Source organism: Delphinapterus leucas, chromosome 2 (genome assembly GCF_059928025.1).
Source record: "Delphinapterus leucas isolate spDelLeu-1000000601 "Yukka" chromosome 2, BTC_Dleu_Yukka2, whole genome shotgun sequence".
NCBI classification, from domain to species: domain Eukaryota; kingdom Metazoa; phylum Chordata; class Mammalia; order Artiodactyla; family Monodontidae; genus Delphinapterus; species Delphinapterus leucas.
The window spans coordinates 74,749,548-74,767,011 of NC_143130.1; the positions used below are offsets into that span (position 1 = coordinate 74,749,548).

General features: G+C 39.2%; 1 protein-coding gene across 9 annotated transcripts in view; it reads right to left on the reverse strand.

Moving 5' to 3' along the window:
- Positions 1 to 6,933, reverse strand: part of LACTB (lactamase beta) — a 49,815-nt gene extending 42,882 nt beyond the window's left edge. The window contains exons 1-5 of one of the 9 annotated variants that reach the window (XM_022579705.3): positions 6,036 to 6,484; positions 5,540 to 5,606; positions 3,854 to 4,044; positions 3,218 to 3,569; positions 2,127 to 2,292 (exon numbers count right to left, since the gene is read on the reverse strand). In XM_022579705.3, the coding sequence (XP_022435413.1) occupies positions 2,127 to 2,292; positions 3,218 to 3,569; positions 3,854 to 4,044; positions 5,540 to 5,606; positions 6,036 to 6,398 (1,139 nt within the window). In that variant the 5' untranslated portion in view covers positions 6,399 to 6,484. Of the gene's footprint in view, positions 1 to 2,126; positions 2,293 to 3,217; positions 3,570 to 3,853; positions 4,045 to 5,539; positions 5,607 to 6,035 lie in introns of those variants that run through there. The other 8 variants (XM_022579710.2, XR_016391345.1, XR_016391349.1 and 5 more) reach the window with 8 other exon arrangements.
- Between the last annotated feature and the right edge of the window lie 10,531 nt (positions 6,934 to 17,464).

Below are 17,464 nucleotides of genomic sequence, written 5' to 3' on the forward strand. Positions count from 1 at the left end.
ACAATCTCAATGGCCATCAACAGATGAATAAAGAAGATGTGGTACATATATACAATGAAATACCACTCAGCCATAAAAAAAGAATGAAATAATGCCATTTGCAGCAACGTGGATGCAACTAGAGATTATCATACTAAGTCAGAAAGAGAAAAATACCATATGATATCACTTATATGTGGAATCTAAAATATGGCACAAATGAACCTATCTACAAAACAGAAACAGACTCACAGACATAGAGAACAGACTTGTGGTTGCCAAGGGTGGTGAGGAAGGGAGAGGGATGGACTGGGAGTTTGGGGTTAGTTGATGCAAACTATTACATTTAGAATGGATAAACAACAAGGTCCTACTGTATAGCACAGAGGACTGTATCCATAATCTCCTGGGATAAAACATAATGGAAAAGAATGTAAAAAAGGAATGTATATATGTGTATAACTGAGTCTCTTTGCTATACAGCAGAAATTAGCACAACATTGTAAATCAACTACACTTCAATTAAAAAAAAATAGAGAATAAAAAAGAAAAAAACTACAGGGACTTCCCTGGTGGAGCAGTGGTTAAGACTCCAATGCTGCCAATGCAGGGGGCTTGGGTTCGATCCCTGGTCAGGGAACTAGATCCCACATGCACGATGCAACTAAGAGTTCGCATGCCACACTAAGGAGCCTGTGAGCCGCAAGTAAGGAGCCCGTAAGCTGCAACTAAGGAGCCTGCCTGCCACAACTAAGACCCAGCTCAACCAAATAAATTAAATATTTTTTTAAAACTACCCAAAATAAAAAAAACTACAGGCCATTTAAAAATTAAAATTCATTGCTTGCTGCTAACCTAATTTCTTTTAGGTTCAAAAAAACTTCTTTCAGGCTGATTTGCAATGCATATTTGATCCTTTTGAATAAGCTGGTAATTTAAAAATGGTAACTTAACGAAATACAACAGAAAATTGAACAAAACTAGTATGGGGATAGGAGGATAAAGCTACAAAATCTACCATTTCATCTAGTCAAGTACCATTTAGCCATTTGTAAAGCATGTTCTCTAATGGAACCGTAAAAAGTAAAAGTAACAGCTGATTTAAACACAGTTAAATGTGTTGTTACCTTTCTAACAAACCAAATAATAATAAGAGTAAAATGGAAAAGAAAACGCCATAACAGTAAAACTCATGTTAGTCTTTAGTCCCCAAATTCTCTTACAATGCCTTTTTTACAAATTACTTGTAAAAATTATGATAAAATTTTAGTTTGATATATTTCAATAAAATGATTTTCAAACTTTTACAGTGGAGAAACCTGGTATATACCACCTCAACAAAGTGATTAAAATTATCATCACCAGTAATGGAACAAATTGAACTCATGTGACTTCTGAGAGACTTGACGACTAAATGCAATGTGTGAGCTTATATTAGACTCTGCACCAGAAAAACAAGTTTTTTTCCTTTTGTTATAAAGGACATTATTGGGACAACTGGCAAAATTTGAATAAGGTCTGTAGACTTGATATGAACCTTGTGTTGATATTAATTTCCTGGATGTCCTTATCTTTAGAAAATACACATTCAAGTATTTATGGGTACCATTTAAGTATAAGGGGCACCATGTCTGCAACTGATTTCCAAACGGCTGACAAAAAAACAACATAAGAGACTGACAGATAAAGCAATGTGGTAAAATGATTAACATGTGGGGAATCTGGTTGAAGCGTATATGAAAATTCTTTGTACTATTTTGTGTAACTTTTCTATGAGACAATTTCAAAATTAAAAAACAATTAAAAAAAGGTAAATAAAGCATGAATGAAAACATAAAAAAAGGGATGATGGAAGAGCAAATTATAGATGCCCGTGATGGGTGCAATTTTAGTTTAATTATTCATGTGCTTAAAATTAGTATTGCTATCTTTCACCTAAGGATCTTGGGATACTTCAAATATATGTGTATTTGAAAAATAAAATATATTTTATTTTCCTTACATTATAGGTGGAAAAATAGACACGTAGAAAAGCTCCCAAAATGTGGCAAGTTGATTCTGGAATGGAGACAAGCAAAATGTGACTTTAAATTGATAACAGTGTAAAGATGTGATACAGCCAGACACACCAGAAGGTATTCATTTACCTTGCTCTATTGTAAATCACTGGCTCATTTTCTTCCTGCACAGTTGTCAGCATATCCAAGTCATGGAATATTTTCTGCATATAGTCCAAATATTTATATCCTGAAGCTCTTTCTACTATGGCTGCCAATAGGGTATAGCCAAAAGTTGAATACAAAAACTGACTACCTTGAGACATCATTTTAAGGGGGAAAAAAAAGAAAATGCTTCATTATTATTTAAAAACATGTAAAATACTTTCCCACTGAAAATTGGCATATCTTTAAAACTGGAATATTTTACTTTAGCGTTTAGGTAAAGATCATGGATGATATATTAACAAATTTAGTCAACTTTGCAATGGCCCTGCTTATTCCATGTCTCTAACACAAGAATAAAATGATGATCCATATACTTATCAGTTTTTTTGTTTGTTTTTTTGTCTTTTTTGGCTGCACCGAGTGGCCTGTGGGATCTTAGTTCCCCAGCCAGGGACGAACCCCGTGCCCCCTGCCATGGAAGCACGGGAGCCCTAACCACTGGACCACCAGGGAATTCCCACAAACAAGTTTTAAAATGAAAATGGAATACAAGTACATAAACCTGCAATAAATTTAAAGATGAAGTGGTTTCAGTAGGCATCATATCAAAAAATATACAGAAAACGTTATTTTTATAGATCAGCTTTTTGGGAAATAAATTTAGTTGATGCATACTAATTTAAGAAATGAAAGCACAAAAGAAGTTGAACAATTTAAATACTAAGTTAAATACTAATGAAATACTAAAATATTAGCAATACTTTATCATGCCAACTTCGGTTTAGATTTTATTTGGAGAATTATTCCAATATTTAAGTTTTTCCATGAATATCTTCATACTGAGAATCCTCTAAATGTCTAGGTAGCCTCCAATGAAGCTAAATCAAACAACTAGCTGCCTGGATACTAGGTTTTGTTAAGAACTACAGACAAAAAAGCAAACATCTGACAACAAAACCCAGGCCATAATCATCAACCACACTGAATGCACTCAGGATGGTATCATTTTGCATTTTCTGAAAATTAATACTTCAGTAATGATGACTTTGTAAAAAGAAGAAATTAACACTCACCAGGTTTAAAGAACAAAGGGTCATTTTTAAATAATCTTAGGGATTCAATTGAATTTTCAAATTTTTCTTTCAAATATAATTCGCCTTGTTCAAAATCATTCTTTTTCTTGCAAGGTTTTGAATTTCGGCCTTTGGCTTCATTATCTTGCTCTATCTTAGCTTTAGCAAAGTCATTCTTTTCATTACTTTTGCCTCCTTTTACTTTTAACTCTTTTTCTTGGTCAGATTCCATCGTCCCTTTCATCATCTTCAAGGCTTTATAAGCTTTCTCTTCTTTCACCTTTTTCATGTCCTTTTCATAATGACGAATTCCACTTAAGTGGGAAATCAACAATCTTGTTGTGACAGAAACCTAATTATAAAAACATGAAAATTCAATTACAATATTAAACTGCGTAATAAAAAGTTAGTAGCCCTGGAATAATGTTTCAGCAATATTTTCCATTTTAAACTGCTGCTAGAATAATGTGTCATGTACACACCTTTAGCCTCAAATTTCAGAAAAATACCCACTCGGTTATTATCTGGATAAAACAAAACTTTAATCCATTAACATTAAAAACAAACCAAAGAATCCTATGAAAGCTTTTAAACCACTTAAATGTCATTAGAAAATTGAACTGTGAGATTTATTACCTTTTCACCTTCATATTCTTTTTCTGGGAATTCAGGAACATAATATTGTACTGGAATATCAAGATCCAGTTTCCCTGCTTCCCACAATTTGGCAATAGCAACCATGGTGAGGCTTTTGCTGATACTAGCAATTCTCATAACTGTCTCTGGCTTGCATGGTACACGGTTCTCAACATCAGCATAACCTAAACCTTTGAGAAAAAAAGCAAAAAGTCACTATTAATAGGCTTCATGGTCAAAGGAGTCTTCAAAAACTGTAATACTACTATCCTAAAACATTCTATGTGTTTATCTAAAGGAAAAGGTATTTCACTTGTATAAGTTAATTAAAACTCGACATATAAGGGATGAGTCTTAGCAATACTGACAACAGTAAGCCTAACAATTTAACCTTATAACTAAGCTGAAATTGTACACTGTACACAACAGTAATTTTCTGATTCGTTACTAATGCTTCTTACCTTATCTAAACAATTTGGTTATTCCACATTTTAAATAAGTTACTCTACATTCTTTAAAGAAAATATCATTGTTCTTCAGATTACACTTACTCTTGATTTTTGAGTGACTTTCTACTGAATTCCTTAAAATAACCAATAAAAACAAATGTGAAAAGATGCCCTGCAAACCCAATCTAGTTAATCATTAATTTAATTCAGCTGCAAGTCAGAAGAAAAACAATGTACCACTAATTTAAAGCTCTTTCTAGAAAATATTTTAAGTTTGGTTTCATCTTCTACAGGATAAAGGTGTGGAAATCTGAGACATACAAAGAACTGAGATCTGAAAAGAACGAAAAGGCATACAATAATTATTTTCACCTATAAATGTAAATCATGCTGAAAAATATCTGCAAAAAAACAAAGCCCTCACCTACAGAGCTGACTTTTATATAATTTTGGATTACAATATCTGTCATAAATGTTGATCGGGGTACACTTAAACTTGAAGGAAGAATCATTTCTCTTTAAATTCAAAACCTTACTGCTCCTGTCAACTTCTAAAGGTACTACTTCCTCTAAATGATGTCTGAAACAACATTTCCTAAAAGTTGAGTTCCTAAAAACCTGCTGTGATGAGTTGGACCAATTTGTGTGCAATGAAAAAATAAATCAAATTATAAAATGCTTTGATAAAAGTATCATAAAATGCTTAGAAGTCTCTCTTCCAAAGCTGCTTGCTTTTTGTTTGGAAAAAAAAGCTGACACCTCTGCATAGTAAAAAACAAAACAAAACAAAACAAAAAACTAATAAAGTAGATTGTAAGCTCATTAAGGACAAGGAATCATGTATATCCCTTGTTCTTAGTACAGTGCATTTTACAGAATGGGGGACTCAGTAAATTGTTCACTGAACTAAAAAAGAAAAACATTAAATTCTGACGTTTTATCTAGTCATAAGGGTTATCTACAAATGTGCAGTTAACAGACCGTTCTATATACACCACTTTGAGAACAATACAACAAACCATCTTTAAGACTTCAGTTTACTCATCAGAGTCACACTTTAAACCCTGCTGTTTACAGAAAGTCCAATTCTTTAGTTTGCTAGTTTTCTCTACAGTATGTATAGTTTTATGAAAACTGAACAGCACTTCATGGGATTCACGCCAAACAGTAACACATCAAGATTTCATTCACCGGCTGGCACAAAACAAGCCAATAAATAAAACTATTCTGAGCCCACCTTCTGACCAGACTTCTTTTCCATCTACAGAGACTCCAACCACAATGCCCGGTGCGCCCACCTCATCCTAAGAGCCAAGGGGAGAGAACGGTTCAAAGACAGGCCGAAATCCCTCGCACGTCCGCCAGCGCCTTCCTCTGGTGGGGCTTCCCTCGGCCCGGGCCCCGCCCACCTCGGCTCGGGCCCCCGCCCACCTGGCTCGGCCGGCCGGGAGTTAACCGTGAGGGGTGTGCCCGCTGGGAGCACTAAGGGGAAGGGGCGGTCCCCGAGGCGGGCCGTGACCTCCGCCCCGACTTGGGCAACCCCCCGAGAGCGTCTGACCGTGGCCGGGAGGTCGGGACACGGGAAGTCTTTCTGGGAAGCCGACCGCGGGCATCCAGCCGCCCAGGGTGGCGTCCGCTCGCCCCGAGAGATGACCACCAAACGGCCTCATGCCGGGGTGACGCCGGGGGTGGGGCGCCGGGTTCCCGGCCGCCTACGCCCCCCGTCGCCGCACCTTGATCCTGTGCAGGAGGTCGCGGCTGCGGTCGATGGCTCTGGCAAAGCGCCTGGAGTGCGGCGGCGTCGGGGTCTGCGGAGACCACTGGGCGAGGGGCTGCTCCTGCGGCGGCAGCGGCTCGGCCTGAGGCGGCGTCTCGGGGTCTGGGGCAGCGGTGGGCGGCGCGGGGGACGCACCCCTCAGCCCGCCGGCCAGCTTCACCCCGAGCGCCAGCCCCAGACCCAGCCCGAGGCCTCCGACCCAGCCGGGGCCGAGCGGCGGCAGCCCGGCGCGCTGGTGAGCTGCGCGCCGCCCGCCGCCCCAGGCGCAGCTCCCGTGGGTCACGGCCCGGTTTGTCACGGCTGACAGGAGCCGGTACATGGCGTCTCCGGCGAGCCCGCAGCTTCAGAGCTCGCGCAGGCCTGGCGGGCGGCAGAGGCGCGAGGTAGGGAGGGGAGGAGGGGAGGGGGCGGTGACCGCGTTCAGGCCCTAGCAGTCGAGGCCCGATGGCCGGAGCGCCGATCGCATCGAGTCCTTCCTCTTTTCCTTTTTTTCTTTGCCTCGTCTCTTGATATTTCTTCATCTTTCGACCCCACACACACACTTTTCCTTCTCTGCCTCCCCTTAGATCAAGTGTCACCTCCTCAGAGAAGCCTTCCTAGTCCCCGTCCCCATGGGAGCTCTCGCCACACCTAGACCCCCAGTGCGCACGCCTCCTTAATAACACTTAACACTTATGTTTCACTGAACTAATCTGATTTCTTACCAGACTGTGACCCTTTTCAGAACCTTGACTTTTACTTTTGGATCTTCATCTCCTGCAACAGCGCTTGGCACACAGCAGCCGCTCAGCAGGCGTCTCCTTTCCCCCCAGGACCCTCTTTTCTCTCTCTTAACTGTCTCCATTCTTTGTCTCTTTTGGGCTCCTTCCATTTCTCTGAGGCCCTTTAAAATCCCTTACTTATCAAAGTCTAGCTCCATACCACATCAAACATATTGTTATATCTACGCCTCATATTTTTAAAAAACTTGGTTGTTGTAAAAAAAGAAAGTTGTAAATAAAATCTGCAGACTTCCCTGGCGGCGCAGTGGTTAAGCATCCGTCTGCCAACTCAGGGGACACGGGTTCGAGCCCTGGTCCGGTAAGATCCCACATGCCGCGGAGCAACTGGGCCCGTGCGCCACAACTACTGAGCCTGCAAGCCACAGCTACTGAGCCCACGTGCTACAACTACTGAGCCTGAGCACCTAGAGCCCGTGCTCCACAACAAAGAGAAGCCACCCGGTGAGAAGCCCGCGCACTGCAAGGAAGAGCAGCCCCCACTCACGGCAACTAGAGAAAGCCCTCGCGCAGCAACGAAGGTGCAACGCAGTCAAAAAAAAAAAAAAAAAGGAAAACAAGAATTAAAAATAAAATTTGCACTTAAAACTTTTAATCCAAAAGTAAATCATATAATTTAGTTAGCTATGATTTCTGACAGCTGTAGATGATCAGAGCTTCTTGTGAAATAAGAAACCTAACCTCAAATTATCAATACTACAAAATGTAAAATGTGTATAATCCAAATTGAACCATTATGTTAATTTTGAAGATAAACATCCATTCCAATTTTTACAATTTTCTCTTTATACTTTGGGATATATAATTATTTTTTATATATTACATATTATATATATCTACTTTAAATGTTTTATTTTTAAAATTAAAATATTTAATATTTTAAATATTAAATAATTTAAATAATAAATATATATTTCCCAAAGCCTTAATACTGGGACAATATACCCAATGTATAAAATGAGTGTCTTTCCTTACAGGTGGAATTTGTAGAGAGAGAATTTTCAGACTTGAATTGACAAGCTATTGTCAAGAGAAAAAGGTATAAACATCTTGAGCTACTGTTTGAGGAAAACGCAATAACAGTAACCACATCTAGTCAGAAGATACTGGGGCTAAATAATTATAAAGCGGTGGGCTGTTCATAAAGCCTACAACCCTGAAGAGATCAGTGTATCTTAGGACCCAGAGGGTTTGGCAGTGAAACTCACTGAGGTTCCTGGAGCACCACCTGCTGTTAGAGTGGACAGGTGCACCCTGTCAAGATGGTATTGGAGGTTCGCATCATAGGGGTCCCCACTATTCCAAGCACGTCAGTGAGAGAAAAAAATATAAAGAGAAGAATGTAAAAGACATAGCCAGTGGTGGTTACAATAAATTCTCACTTTATCATTCTTTTAAAAACTATACATATATGTTTTATGTACTCTTCTGTACCTCTCCTTGGATCAGAAGTGGAACAGAAGCAGAGAGCCAAATAACAAAAGCCAAAGTCCTGATGGACTTCTTCCAGTTTAGGGTTCTCCGTGAAAGCCAGGTGCCTAGGAGGCAACTTAACCAAGCAGCTGGCAGACATGTTGGCAGGATTTTTACTATCACTGTGAGTCAGAAGTCCAGAGCTCCGATATGTCAGCTGGCTGTGGACTGGGAGCCACAGAAACCAGGTAGAAGAAAAGTAAACGACAAGACAGGGAGAGGAGTGGGATGACAGAAAAAGAAAGGAAAAGGAGAGGAAGGCAAAGGAGGAAGGAAAGAAATTTTCCACTGAAAATAAACCTGCAAACCAAATTTCTGAAACATATAAGGAAAATATTTCTAAAAAGACTGGCACCAAAATCAATAATCAAGAAGTGAAATCAGCTCAGACAAATGAACACAGTAGAACAATCTACAGAAAAGAAAAGGAAAAAAAAAAGGAAGGAAGAAAGAAAGAGAAAAAAGGCCATTCCCTGGCTAAAAAAAGATGGATTAATAGAAAACAAAATAAACATGTTTTTTTCAAAGAATTCTCAAAGAGAGAAGTGAATCATAATATTCACAAAACGAACAAGGAATTATGAAATAATAAATGAAACAAGAATATAAGGATGAAAAAGAACTTATCAGAAATCATATAAATAAAAAATCATGAGAGCTTTAGAAAGAGTATCTCTTCCTAAGTTGGAAGTACAGATTTGGTGAGCTGTCTCTATCCGAGGTCAGTTTTTGTTTTCCTTTAGTGTTTACTTTTGCAGGCTAAACGTCTCCAGCTGCTCTAACTATTCTTCATTTCTCAAGGTTTCCAGGCCTCAAACTGGCTCTAAGAACTAGACACAGTACTCGAGAATATACCAGTAAAGTGAGACCATCAGTTCCCATCCTCTGGACAGTTACCATTTTTTACCAGTTGTATCATGGCATTTGTTCATAATGAATTTGTTGTCAGCAATCAAGTCTTTTTTTACATAAACCATGTAGTCAAACCCAGCTTCTCTTCCATATCAGGTACTTGCAAGATTGATTTAATATGTACAGTGTCTCTATTGACCTTTATCTTATTGGTTTTGGCTTTGTATTTCCATGATATTATTTTAAATCTAAATTCTGTCAGAATAAACCTTTGACTTTCATCTTATCTGCAAACAAGATAGGCAAGCTTTCTGTCTTGTTCAAAATACTGAATAGGGCTGGACCTTAAATAGAACCCACTAGTACACCAGTAGAAACCTCTCTCCAGGAGATCAGAGGTCCAGTAGCCAATACTCTTTTGATATGGTTGTTCAAACAGATGGAAGCTCATCATTGCTATTCTGTGACTACTTTGTGACCCTCCAGTGTGATAGACCCTCTAGTACTATCATGAAGATAGTACTTCTGTTTCCTCTTCTTTTTTCCTCTTCTGAATGTTTCCCATTGCAATCTTGACCTCAGGTCCATTGAAAGCTTTTGCAAAACCCTACTTTATTCATCCAACACATATTTATGGGTATCTGCTCTTTGCCAGACAAAGTGTTGAGGTTACAACGGTCACTCAAAAGAGACACACTCTCAGCCCTCCTGAAACCTCCTAGGCTGGAGAGTAAGATAGTCATGAATCACATAAACACACAAAGGTAAAATCCCAACTGCATTAAGTGCTGTGTAGGAGAAATGCAGTGTGTTGAGAGTTTATAATGGTGAAATTTGACCTAGTCTGGGAGATTAGGCTTTCTTGATTAAGTGAAATTAGATCTAAAACCTTAAGGTTAAATGGGAATTAACTTGGTTGAGTATGGGCAGACAGAAAGAGGAAGTGTTCCATGCAGAGGAATCAGTAAGTGCAAAGGCCCTGTGGTGGGAGAGAGGAGGTTTCATTCAAGGAAGTAAAAGATAACCATGGCAGCTGGCATGGAGAACTAAGGGAAGTGAGGTGAGGGATGAGGGTGGGGACTGACCATTTAGGACCTTATCTCTCTCTCCCCTGTTATTTCTTTAGAAGAAGGAATACTCTTCTAGAGCAGCTTCTCCTTGTAAGTCCTGCTCTAGTATATAGTGTAATATGTAATATTATGAAATACTATTTATTTTCTTGGCTTAACATTTCAGGTTTGCTTCATCATTCATACTCTGTGCTTTGGTCATAAATATTACTGTTAATCAGCTTCCTGCTCCACCTTCCAACCCCAAGAATTAGTGAGTTACTTCCCCCTTCATGCTGATACTTTCTTTATTCACACTTGTTCCTCATACTATCTGGTTTATAAGTTTTGTTTCAGTGACTTATTCTTTTATCCCTTAAAATTTCAATAAGGATATATTTACTTTGGATAGCAGTTTGGGAGTATCGATTTAGCTATTAAATATGCTTATAATTCATGACCCAGCAATACCATTTTTAGGTTATATATTCTACAGCAGTGATTTTCAAAGTATGGCCCTTGGACCGGCGTCATTACCAGCACCTGAGAACTTGTTAGAAATGCAAATGCTCAAGTCCCACCCAGATCTACTAAATCAGTGGTGCCCAGCAATCTGTGATTTTAAAACCCCACCAGCTGATACTGATACATGCTAAAGTTTGAAAAAAATCTACTCTAAAGAAATATCTGCATACATTGTATCAGATAACTTTTGCTGTTAGAACAAGTATTTATTTAGCTCACAGGTCTCCAGGTTGGCAACTTTGGCTGGACCCAGCTAGGCAGTTCTGATTTCCTCTGGCTCAGTCACTGTCAGCAGTCCACTGCTGGGATAGCTGGGGGCTGGCTGGCGTAGGATGCCCTCAGCTGACACAGCTCAAATCTGTTCTGTGTGGTCTCTCTTTCCCCAACAGCCTGGCCTGGGTTTGATCACCTGGTGGCTGGACAAAACTCCAAGGGATAGAAAGCAGAAGCATTCAAGGCCTCTTGAGGCCTAGGCTTGAAATTGGCACACTGACATGTCTGCTGCATTCTACTGGCTGAATTAAGTCCAAGGTCATCCTAGATTCAGGGGGAGGAAAAAGGACTTTACCTGTTGGTGGGAAGAGCTGCAAAATAAAATTGCAAAGTGTGTGGATACAGGGAGGGTGGAGATTGTGACTTTTTTTTTTGCCATCTTCGACACACATGCATATAGAAACAATACAAGGTTATTGCACCATTTTTGATGATAACAAAACAATGAAAACAACTTAAATACCCTTCAGTAAGGGAATGGGCAGATTGTGGCACATACATACCAAGGAATACTATGTATCCATTGAAATGAATAAGCTAGGTCTCTTTCTAGGTCAACTAGAAATAAAAAACTTTGTTTTTGAATGAAAAAAAGGAAACTGAAGAGCAATTGGAAAGAATACCATTTATATATATATATATATATATATATATATATATATATAAAATAAGCACCCCATTTATTTATTTATTTAGGCTGCACCAGGTCTTCACTGTGGCATCTTTTAATTGTGGGATTTTAGTTGTGGGATCTTTTAATAGTTGCAGCATGCAGGCATCTTAGTTGCGGCATGCATGCATAATCTATTTCCCCGACCAGGGATCGAACTCCGGTCCCCTGCATTGGGAGCGCAGAGTCTTACCCACTGGGCCACCAGGCAAGTCCCTACCATTCATATATTCTTAAAACCTACACAATATTATATATTTCTGATGGGTACATATAATACATTTATGAAAGTATTACAGAAAGTCTACAAGTATATACATCTAACTTATACCAGTGATTACTCTTGGAGAGTGGGAAAGGAGGCAAGAATTCAAAGTGGTAGAGAGGATATTAGCTTTATCTGTTAGGCTCTCATTTAAAAAACACATTTATATGTATTCTGTGAAATTAAAAATTTAAAAATAAAACACAAATTTCGTAGGAAGCTCATTTCAGAATAAGTCTCTTCTTTGACATGTTCTTCCAGGTCGTTATGAGATTCTGTCATTCACTCAGTCACATTTAGTGAAGACTGCTGTGTTCTATGCACTGTACTAGTCGCCAGGAGCACTCAATCTTGCCAAGTTCCCATCATTTTAGTCTCTAAGTCCTTCATTTTCTGACCCTTGTCTTCGAGTCGTTAGCAAGAAATTCTAGGTTTTTTCTTACTGCATCATGGAGTTCCATGTTTATCACAGAAAAGAGCTGTGAATGGTGGGACTTAACCAAATCTGGATCTGGGAAGATGCATACCTCCCAGTGAACCTTGTCATGATTAAATAGATAGATGTCATCTCTCAGCAGGGATCACATACTGTGTTAGCATTGTCATTTTCTTTTTTTTTTAAAGTTAATTTCTTAATTTATTTATTTTTGGCTGCGTTGGGTCTTCGTTGCTGCGTGCTGGCTTTCTAGTTGCAGCAAGCGGGGGCCACTCTTCGTTGTGGTGCGTGGGCTTCTCTCGCTAAGGAGCACGGGCTCTAGGCATGCGGGCTTCAGTAGTTGTGGCACTTGGGCTCAGTAGTTGTGGCTCACAGGCTCTAGAGTGCAGGCTCAGCAGTTGTGGCACATGGGCTTAGTTGCTCTGTGGCATGTGGGATCTTCCTGGACCAGGGCTCGAACCCATGTCCCCTGAATTGGCAGGCAGATTCTTAACTACTGCACCACCAGGGTAGTCCCAGCATTGTAATTCATTTTCATCCCATCCCTATACCCTCTTGCAAAACCTACTCCAAGAGCTTGCTCCAAAGCTTTTATTGAGCAAAGGACAGAAGTTCATACATACTTGTCACATATGACTGGATGACAGGTAGACCCTTACTCAAGGTAGGCCAAATCAGTTTCTCTGTCCCAGAACTTTGTAACTGTGGTACAGAAATTCTGTTCAGTCTTTCTTGAGTGGTTGTGCTGGTGGTATGTACTTCCATCCTCATCACTCTTATTCAACACAGTGCTAGAAATTCTAACCAGTACAATAAGGCAGGAAAGAAAGTAAAGGGTATACAGATTAGAAAGGAAGAGGTAAAACCATCCCTATATGCAGAGAACATGATTATCTAGGTAGAAAAATCCCAAAGGAATCTTAAAAACAAATAAAACCTCATAGAATTAATAAGTCCAACAAGGTCATAGGCTATAAGAAAAGCATACAAATACTAATTGGATTTCTATATAATAGCAATTTGGACACCAAAATTTTAAGTGCAATACCATGTTTTATCACTCAAAGAAATCCCAAAAGTTTTAGGTGTAAATTTAACAAAGTACGTACAGGACTTGTATCCTGAAAACTACATAACAGTGATGAAAGAAATCAAATAAGATCTAAATAAATGGAGAGACCTACCATATTCAAGGATTGGAAGATTCAACATAGTACAGATGCCAATTCTCCCTAAATTGATAGATAAGTTTAATACAATTACTATAAAAAAAGCAAGATTTTTTTTGTAGATACAGGCAAGAATATATTAAAATTTATATGGAAAGACAAAGAAACCAGAATAGCTAAAACAATTTTGAAAAAGAAGAATAAAGTGGAAGAAATTAGTCTACCTGATTTCAAGGCATATTATATAGCATAGTAATCAAGACTGTGTGGTATTGACAGAGAAAAAGACATATAGATCAATGGAACAGAATAGAGAACATAAAAAGAGACCAATACAAATATGTCCAACTTATTTTTGACAATTATGCAAAAGTAATTCGATGGAAGAAAAATAGTCTTTTTAACAAATCATGTTGGAACAATAGGACACTCATAGGCAAAAAAAAGTCTCAATCTAAGTCTCACGCATGATACAAAAGTTTACTCAAAATGGGTTATACATTTAAATGTAAATGTAAAACTATAAAACTTTTAGGAAAAAACTTAGGAGAAAATCATCAGGGTCCAGGGCTACTGAAAGAGTCCATAGACTTGACACCAAAAGCATGATCCATAAAAGGAAAAATGAATAAATTGGACTCAGTCAAAATTAAAAACTTGCTCTGAGAAAGACTCTGATAAGAGGATAAAAAGACAAGCTACAAAGTGGGAGAAAATATTTGCAAGCCACATATCCAACAAAGGACTAGTATCTAGAATATTTAAAGAATTCTCAAACCTCGACAGTATAAAAACCAAACAACACAATTAGCACATGGCCAGAAGACATAAAGAGACATTTCACTGAAGAGAATATACAGATGGCAAATAAGCACATGAAAAGATATTCAACGTCATTTCACTACAGAAACAAAAACTAAAAGTACAATGGAACATTAATACACATCTATTGAAATGGCAAAAACAGAAAGCAGTGACAACACCAAATGCTGGCAAGGACGCAGAGAAACTGAATTACTCATACATTGCTGGCAGAACTGTAAAATGGTACAGCCACTCTGAAAAATAGTTCGGCAGTTTGTTTAAAAAAAAAAATAAAACGTGCAACTACCATATGACCCAGTACTTGCATTTCTGAGCACTTAGCCCAGAGAAATGAGGACTTATGTTCATACAAAAGCCTGTACACGAATATTTATACTAGCTTTATTCATAATAGTCCAAACTGGAAGCAACTCAGATGTCCTTCAACGGGTGAATAGTTAAAAAAAAATTGTGGTACATCCGTACTATGGAATACTATTCAGCAAAAAACGGGAATAAACTGTTGATACACACAACAACCTGGATGGATCTCTAGAGTATTATGGTGAGTGATAAGAGCAATTCCCAAAGGCATGTATGTGTATGATTCCATTCATTTAACATTCTTGAAATGACAAAATTATAGAAATGGAGGACAAATTAGTGTTTGCCAAGGGTTAAGGAGGTGGTAGGAGTGAGAGGGAAGTAGATGGTGCTTTAAAAAGGCAACATGAGGGATCCTTATGGTGATGGAACTTTTCTGTTTCTTGACTGCATCAATTGTTAGTATCCTGGTTGTGATTAATGTACCATAGTTTTGTAAGATGTTACCATGGGGAAACTGGGAAAGGAATACACAGGATCTTTCTGTCTTATTTCTTAGAACTGCATGTGAATCTACAATTACTTAAAATAAAAAAGCTTATTTAAAAGTAAAAGAAAAAAAATTTTTAAAGTAAAGAAAAAGTAAAAGATGTGGTAGGAACCAGGGTGAGTATTCTAAAACTCAAATACAATCATATCTATCCCCTATTTGAAATGCTTTAAAGTTCCCTTTACCAATAGGAGAAAGTCCAGATGCCTGTGGTTAGGCATGTTGATATCCTACTGAGAAAAACTATTTTTCCCCAGGGGAAAAAAAATTCCACAAAGGAGTGAACCACATTATCTCCCCTGCCAAGAGGGTAGCCAGACCTCTGGGTCCTGAAGGTCTGGGCTTTCCTTACCCACCAGGGGGGTAGTTAACAACTATAACTCGTCATTTGAGAGTTCTCAAGACCAATGAATTATATAAACAGAGATGGTTTTGTCTTTCCTAGCTATCTAATTTGCTTGGCCAAATCCCTTTCCAACTGGGTAGAGGGGAACTTCAGTGACATCTCTTTCTGGTCCAAAACCTTTTCAGCAATATCTACCTATTAAAATAGTGTATTTTCAAGGGCATATTCAGTTGCTTTAGGTACTATTTCCTTGGCCAAGTTCATTTCAATGACCCCTCTCCTAGAGCTGGGCAGGTGCCTCCCCCATGGAGGCCTTGGCAGGGCTTGAGTGGAAGCTGCACAGGGAGAGGTGTCTGCTCGCTTTCTTTCATCTCCTGCTTCCCTTCCTTCCAGTCCCTCACACCCACACCCCCTGTCAGGAGCAGGTGTGGGGAAAGGAAGGAGACTGGAGAATGGTGGTTGGTGCAGGTTCCAAGAGTATGGCCTTGAGTCTGGGCCATGCAGCTGGCAGAGCCTTGGAGAGCCTGCCCCAGAAGGCATGACTGTCTGTGCACCTTGAGCAGGAACCACCGAAGCTCATGGCTTTACAAAGCTCAGTGAGGCCAGGAGAGGCTAAGATGCACATGGAAATAAAGTTAAATGGCATAATCAGAATTTGAGTTGGGGTTCACTTCACAGTCTGCCCACTTCCTTGCCTGGTTTTCCTGGGAATTTGTGCAAAGTAATTCAGGCAACAGAGTGTTCATTCCACATGAAAATTTGCAGAGGAAGGAAGGTCATAACCATCGACAGCCTCCATCCCCCTGCCCAGCACTTCTGTGTACTGTCTTTTCAGCCTGTTTCTTTACCTCTATCTTCAAATAGAGACAAAATAGCCAGGGACAGTACTGTAGGATTTCAAAGCTGGTAGGCACATTAGATGTTACTTAGTGTGGTTTCTGTGAGATAGGGCATTTGGAAACGCACAGAGCTTTTTTTTTTTTTTGCTTATCATAATGTGGTGGGGGGCGGATGATTTTGAAAGTCCTCAATCTGTGAGACAGTTATGCTGACAAAGATTCTCTCCTTGACCAAACTCTAGCCAGCCTCTACTGAGCCCTCTTCTTGACAAGGCCTCAACTTTGACTGTAAAGACTTGAACTAACAGTTTCTAATCGTTCAAGGGCCCCCTAAAGTGTCTGTCTGAGAAAACCCAAGGCTGCCAAAATCAGGTACTGTTTGCTTCAGCAACACCGGATGATAGGGTCCCTACCTCCCAGTCTGTATGCGAGGGCAGGAGCCTAACTTCAATTAATAATTAATAAGCCTAACTTCAATCAATAATTAATAAGCCTAACTTCAATCAATAAGCCAGTTAGCAAATCAAGATGGCTTTCATGTGGACTAACACCCTTGTCCAGCTTTTTGTAATTTTTACTTCCCTGACAGCTCCCTCCTACTTCCTACTTCAGCTCCTTCCTATTCCCCCATTTTTACTTCCTACTTCAGCTCCTTCCTACTCCCCCATTCCCTCTGCACCAACAGAACTGGTGCTCAGCTCTCCCCCTACTGTCAGTAGTTTCTGAATAAATCTGTTTTCACCACTTTAATGTCCAGCTGTGTTTACCTCTGACAGTTCACAAAAATTGTTCTGCCCAAAATACCACCCTTGAGAAAGGGATCTTGTTTCCACAAGGTCTCATGGGTGTGTTCACTTTGTGATAATTCGTACACTTATGATTTGTGCACTATTCTGTCTATATCTTATACTTTTTATACTTTAATGTAAAAGTTCATGTATAACAAAATAAAACCATGAAAAAATTGATAAAAAAGGATAAGTTAAGAAATAATCCCCAGCAACCACTGACACGTTTTCTGTCACTATGGA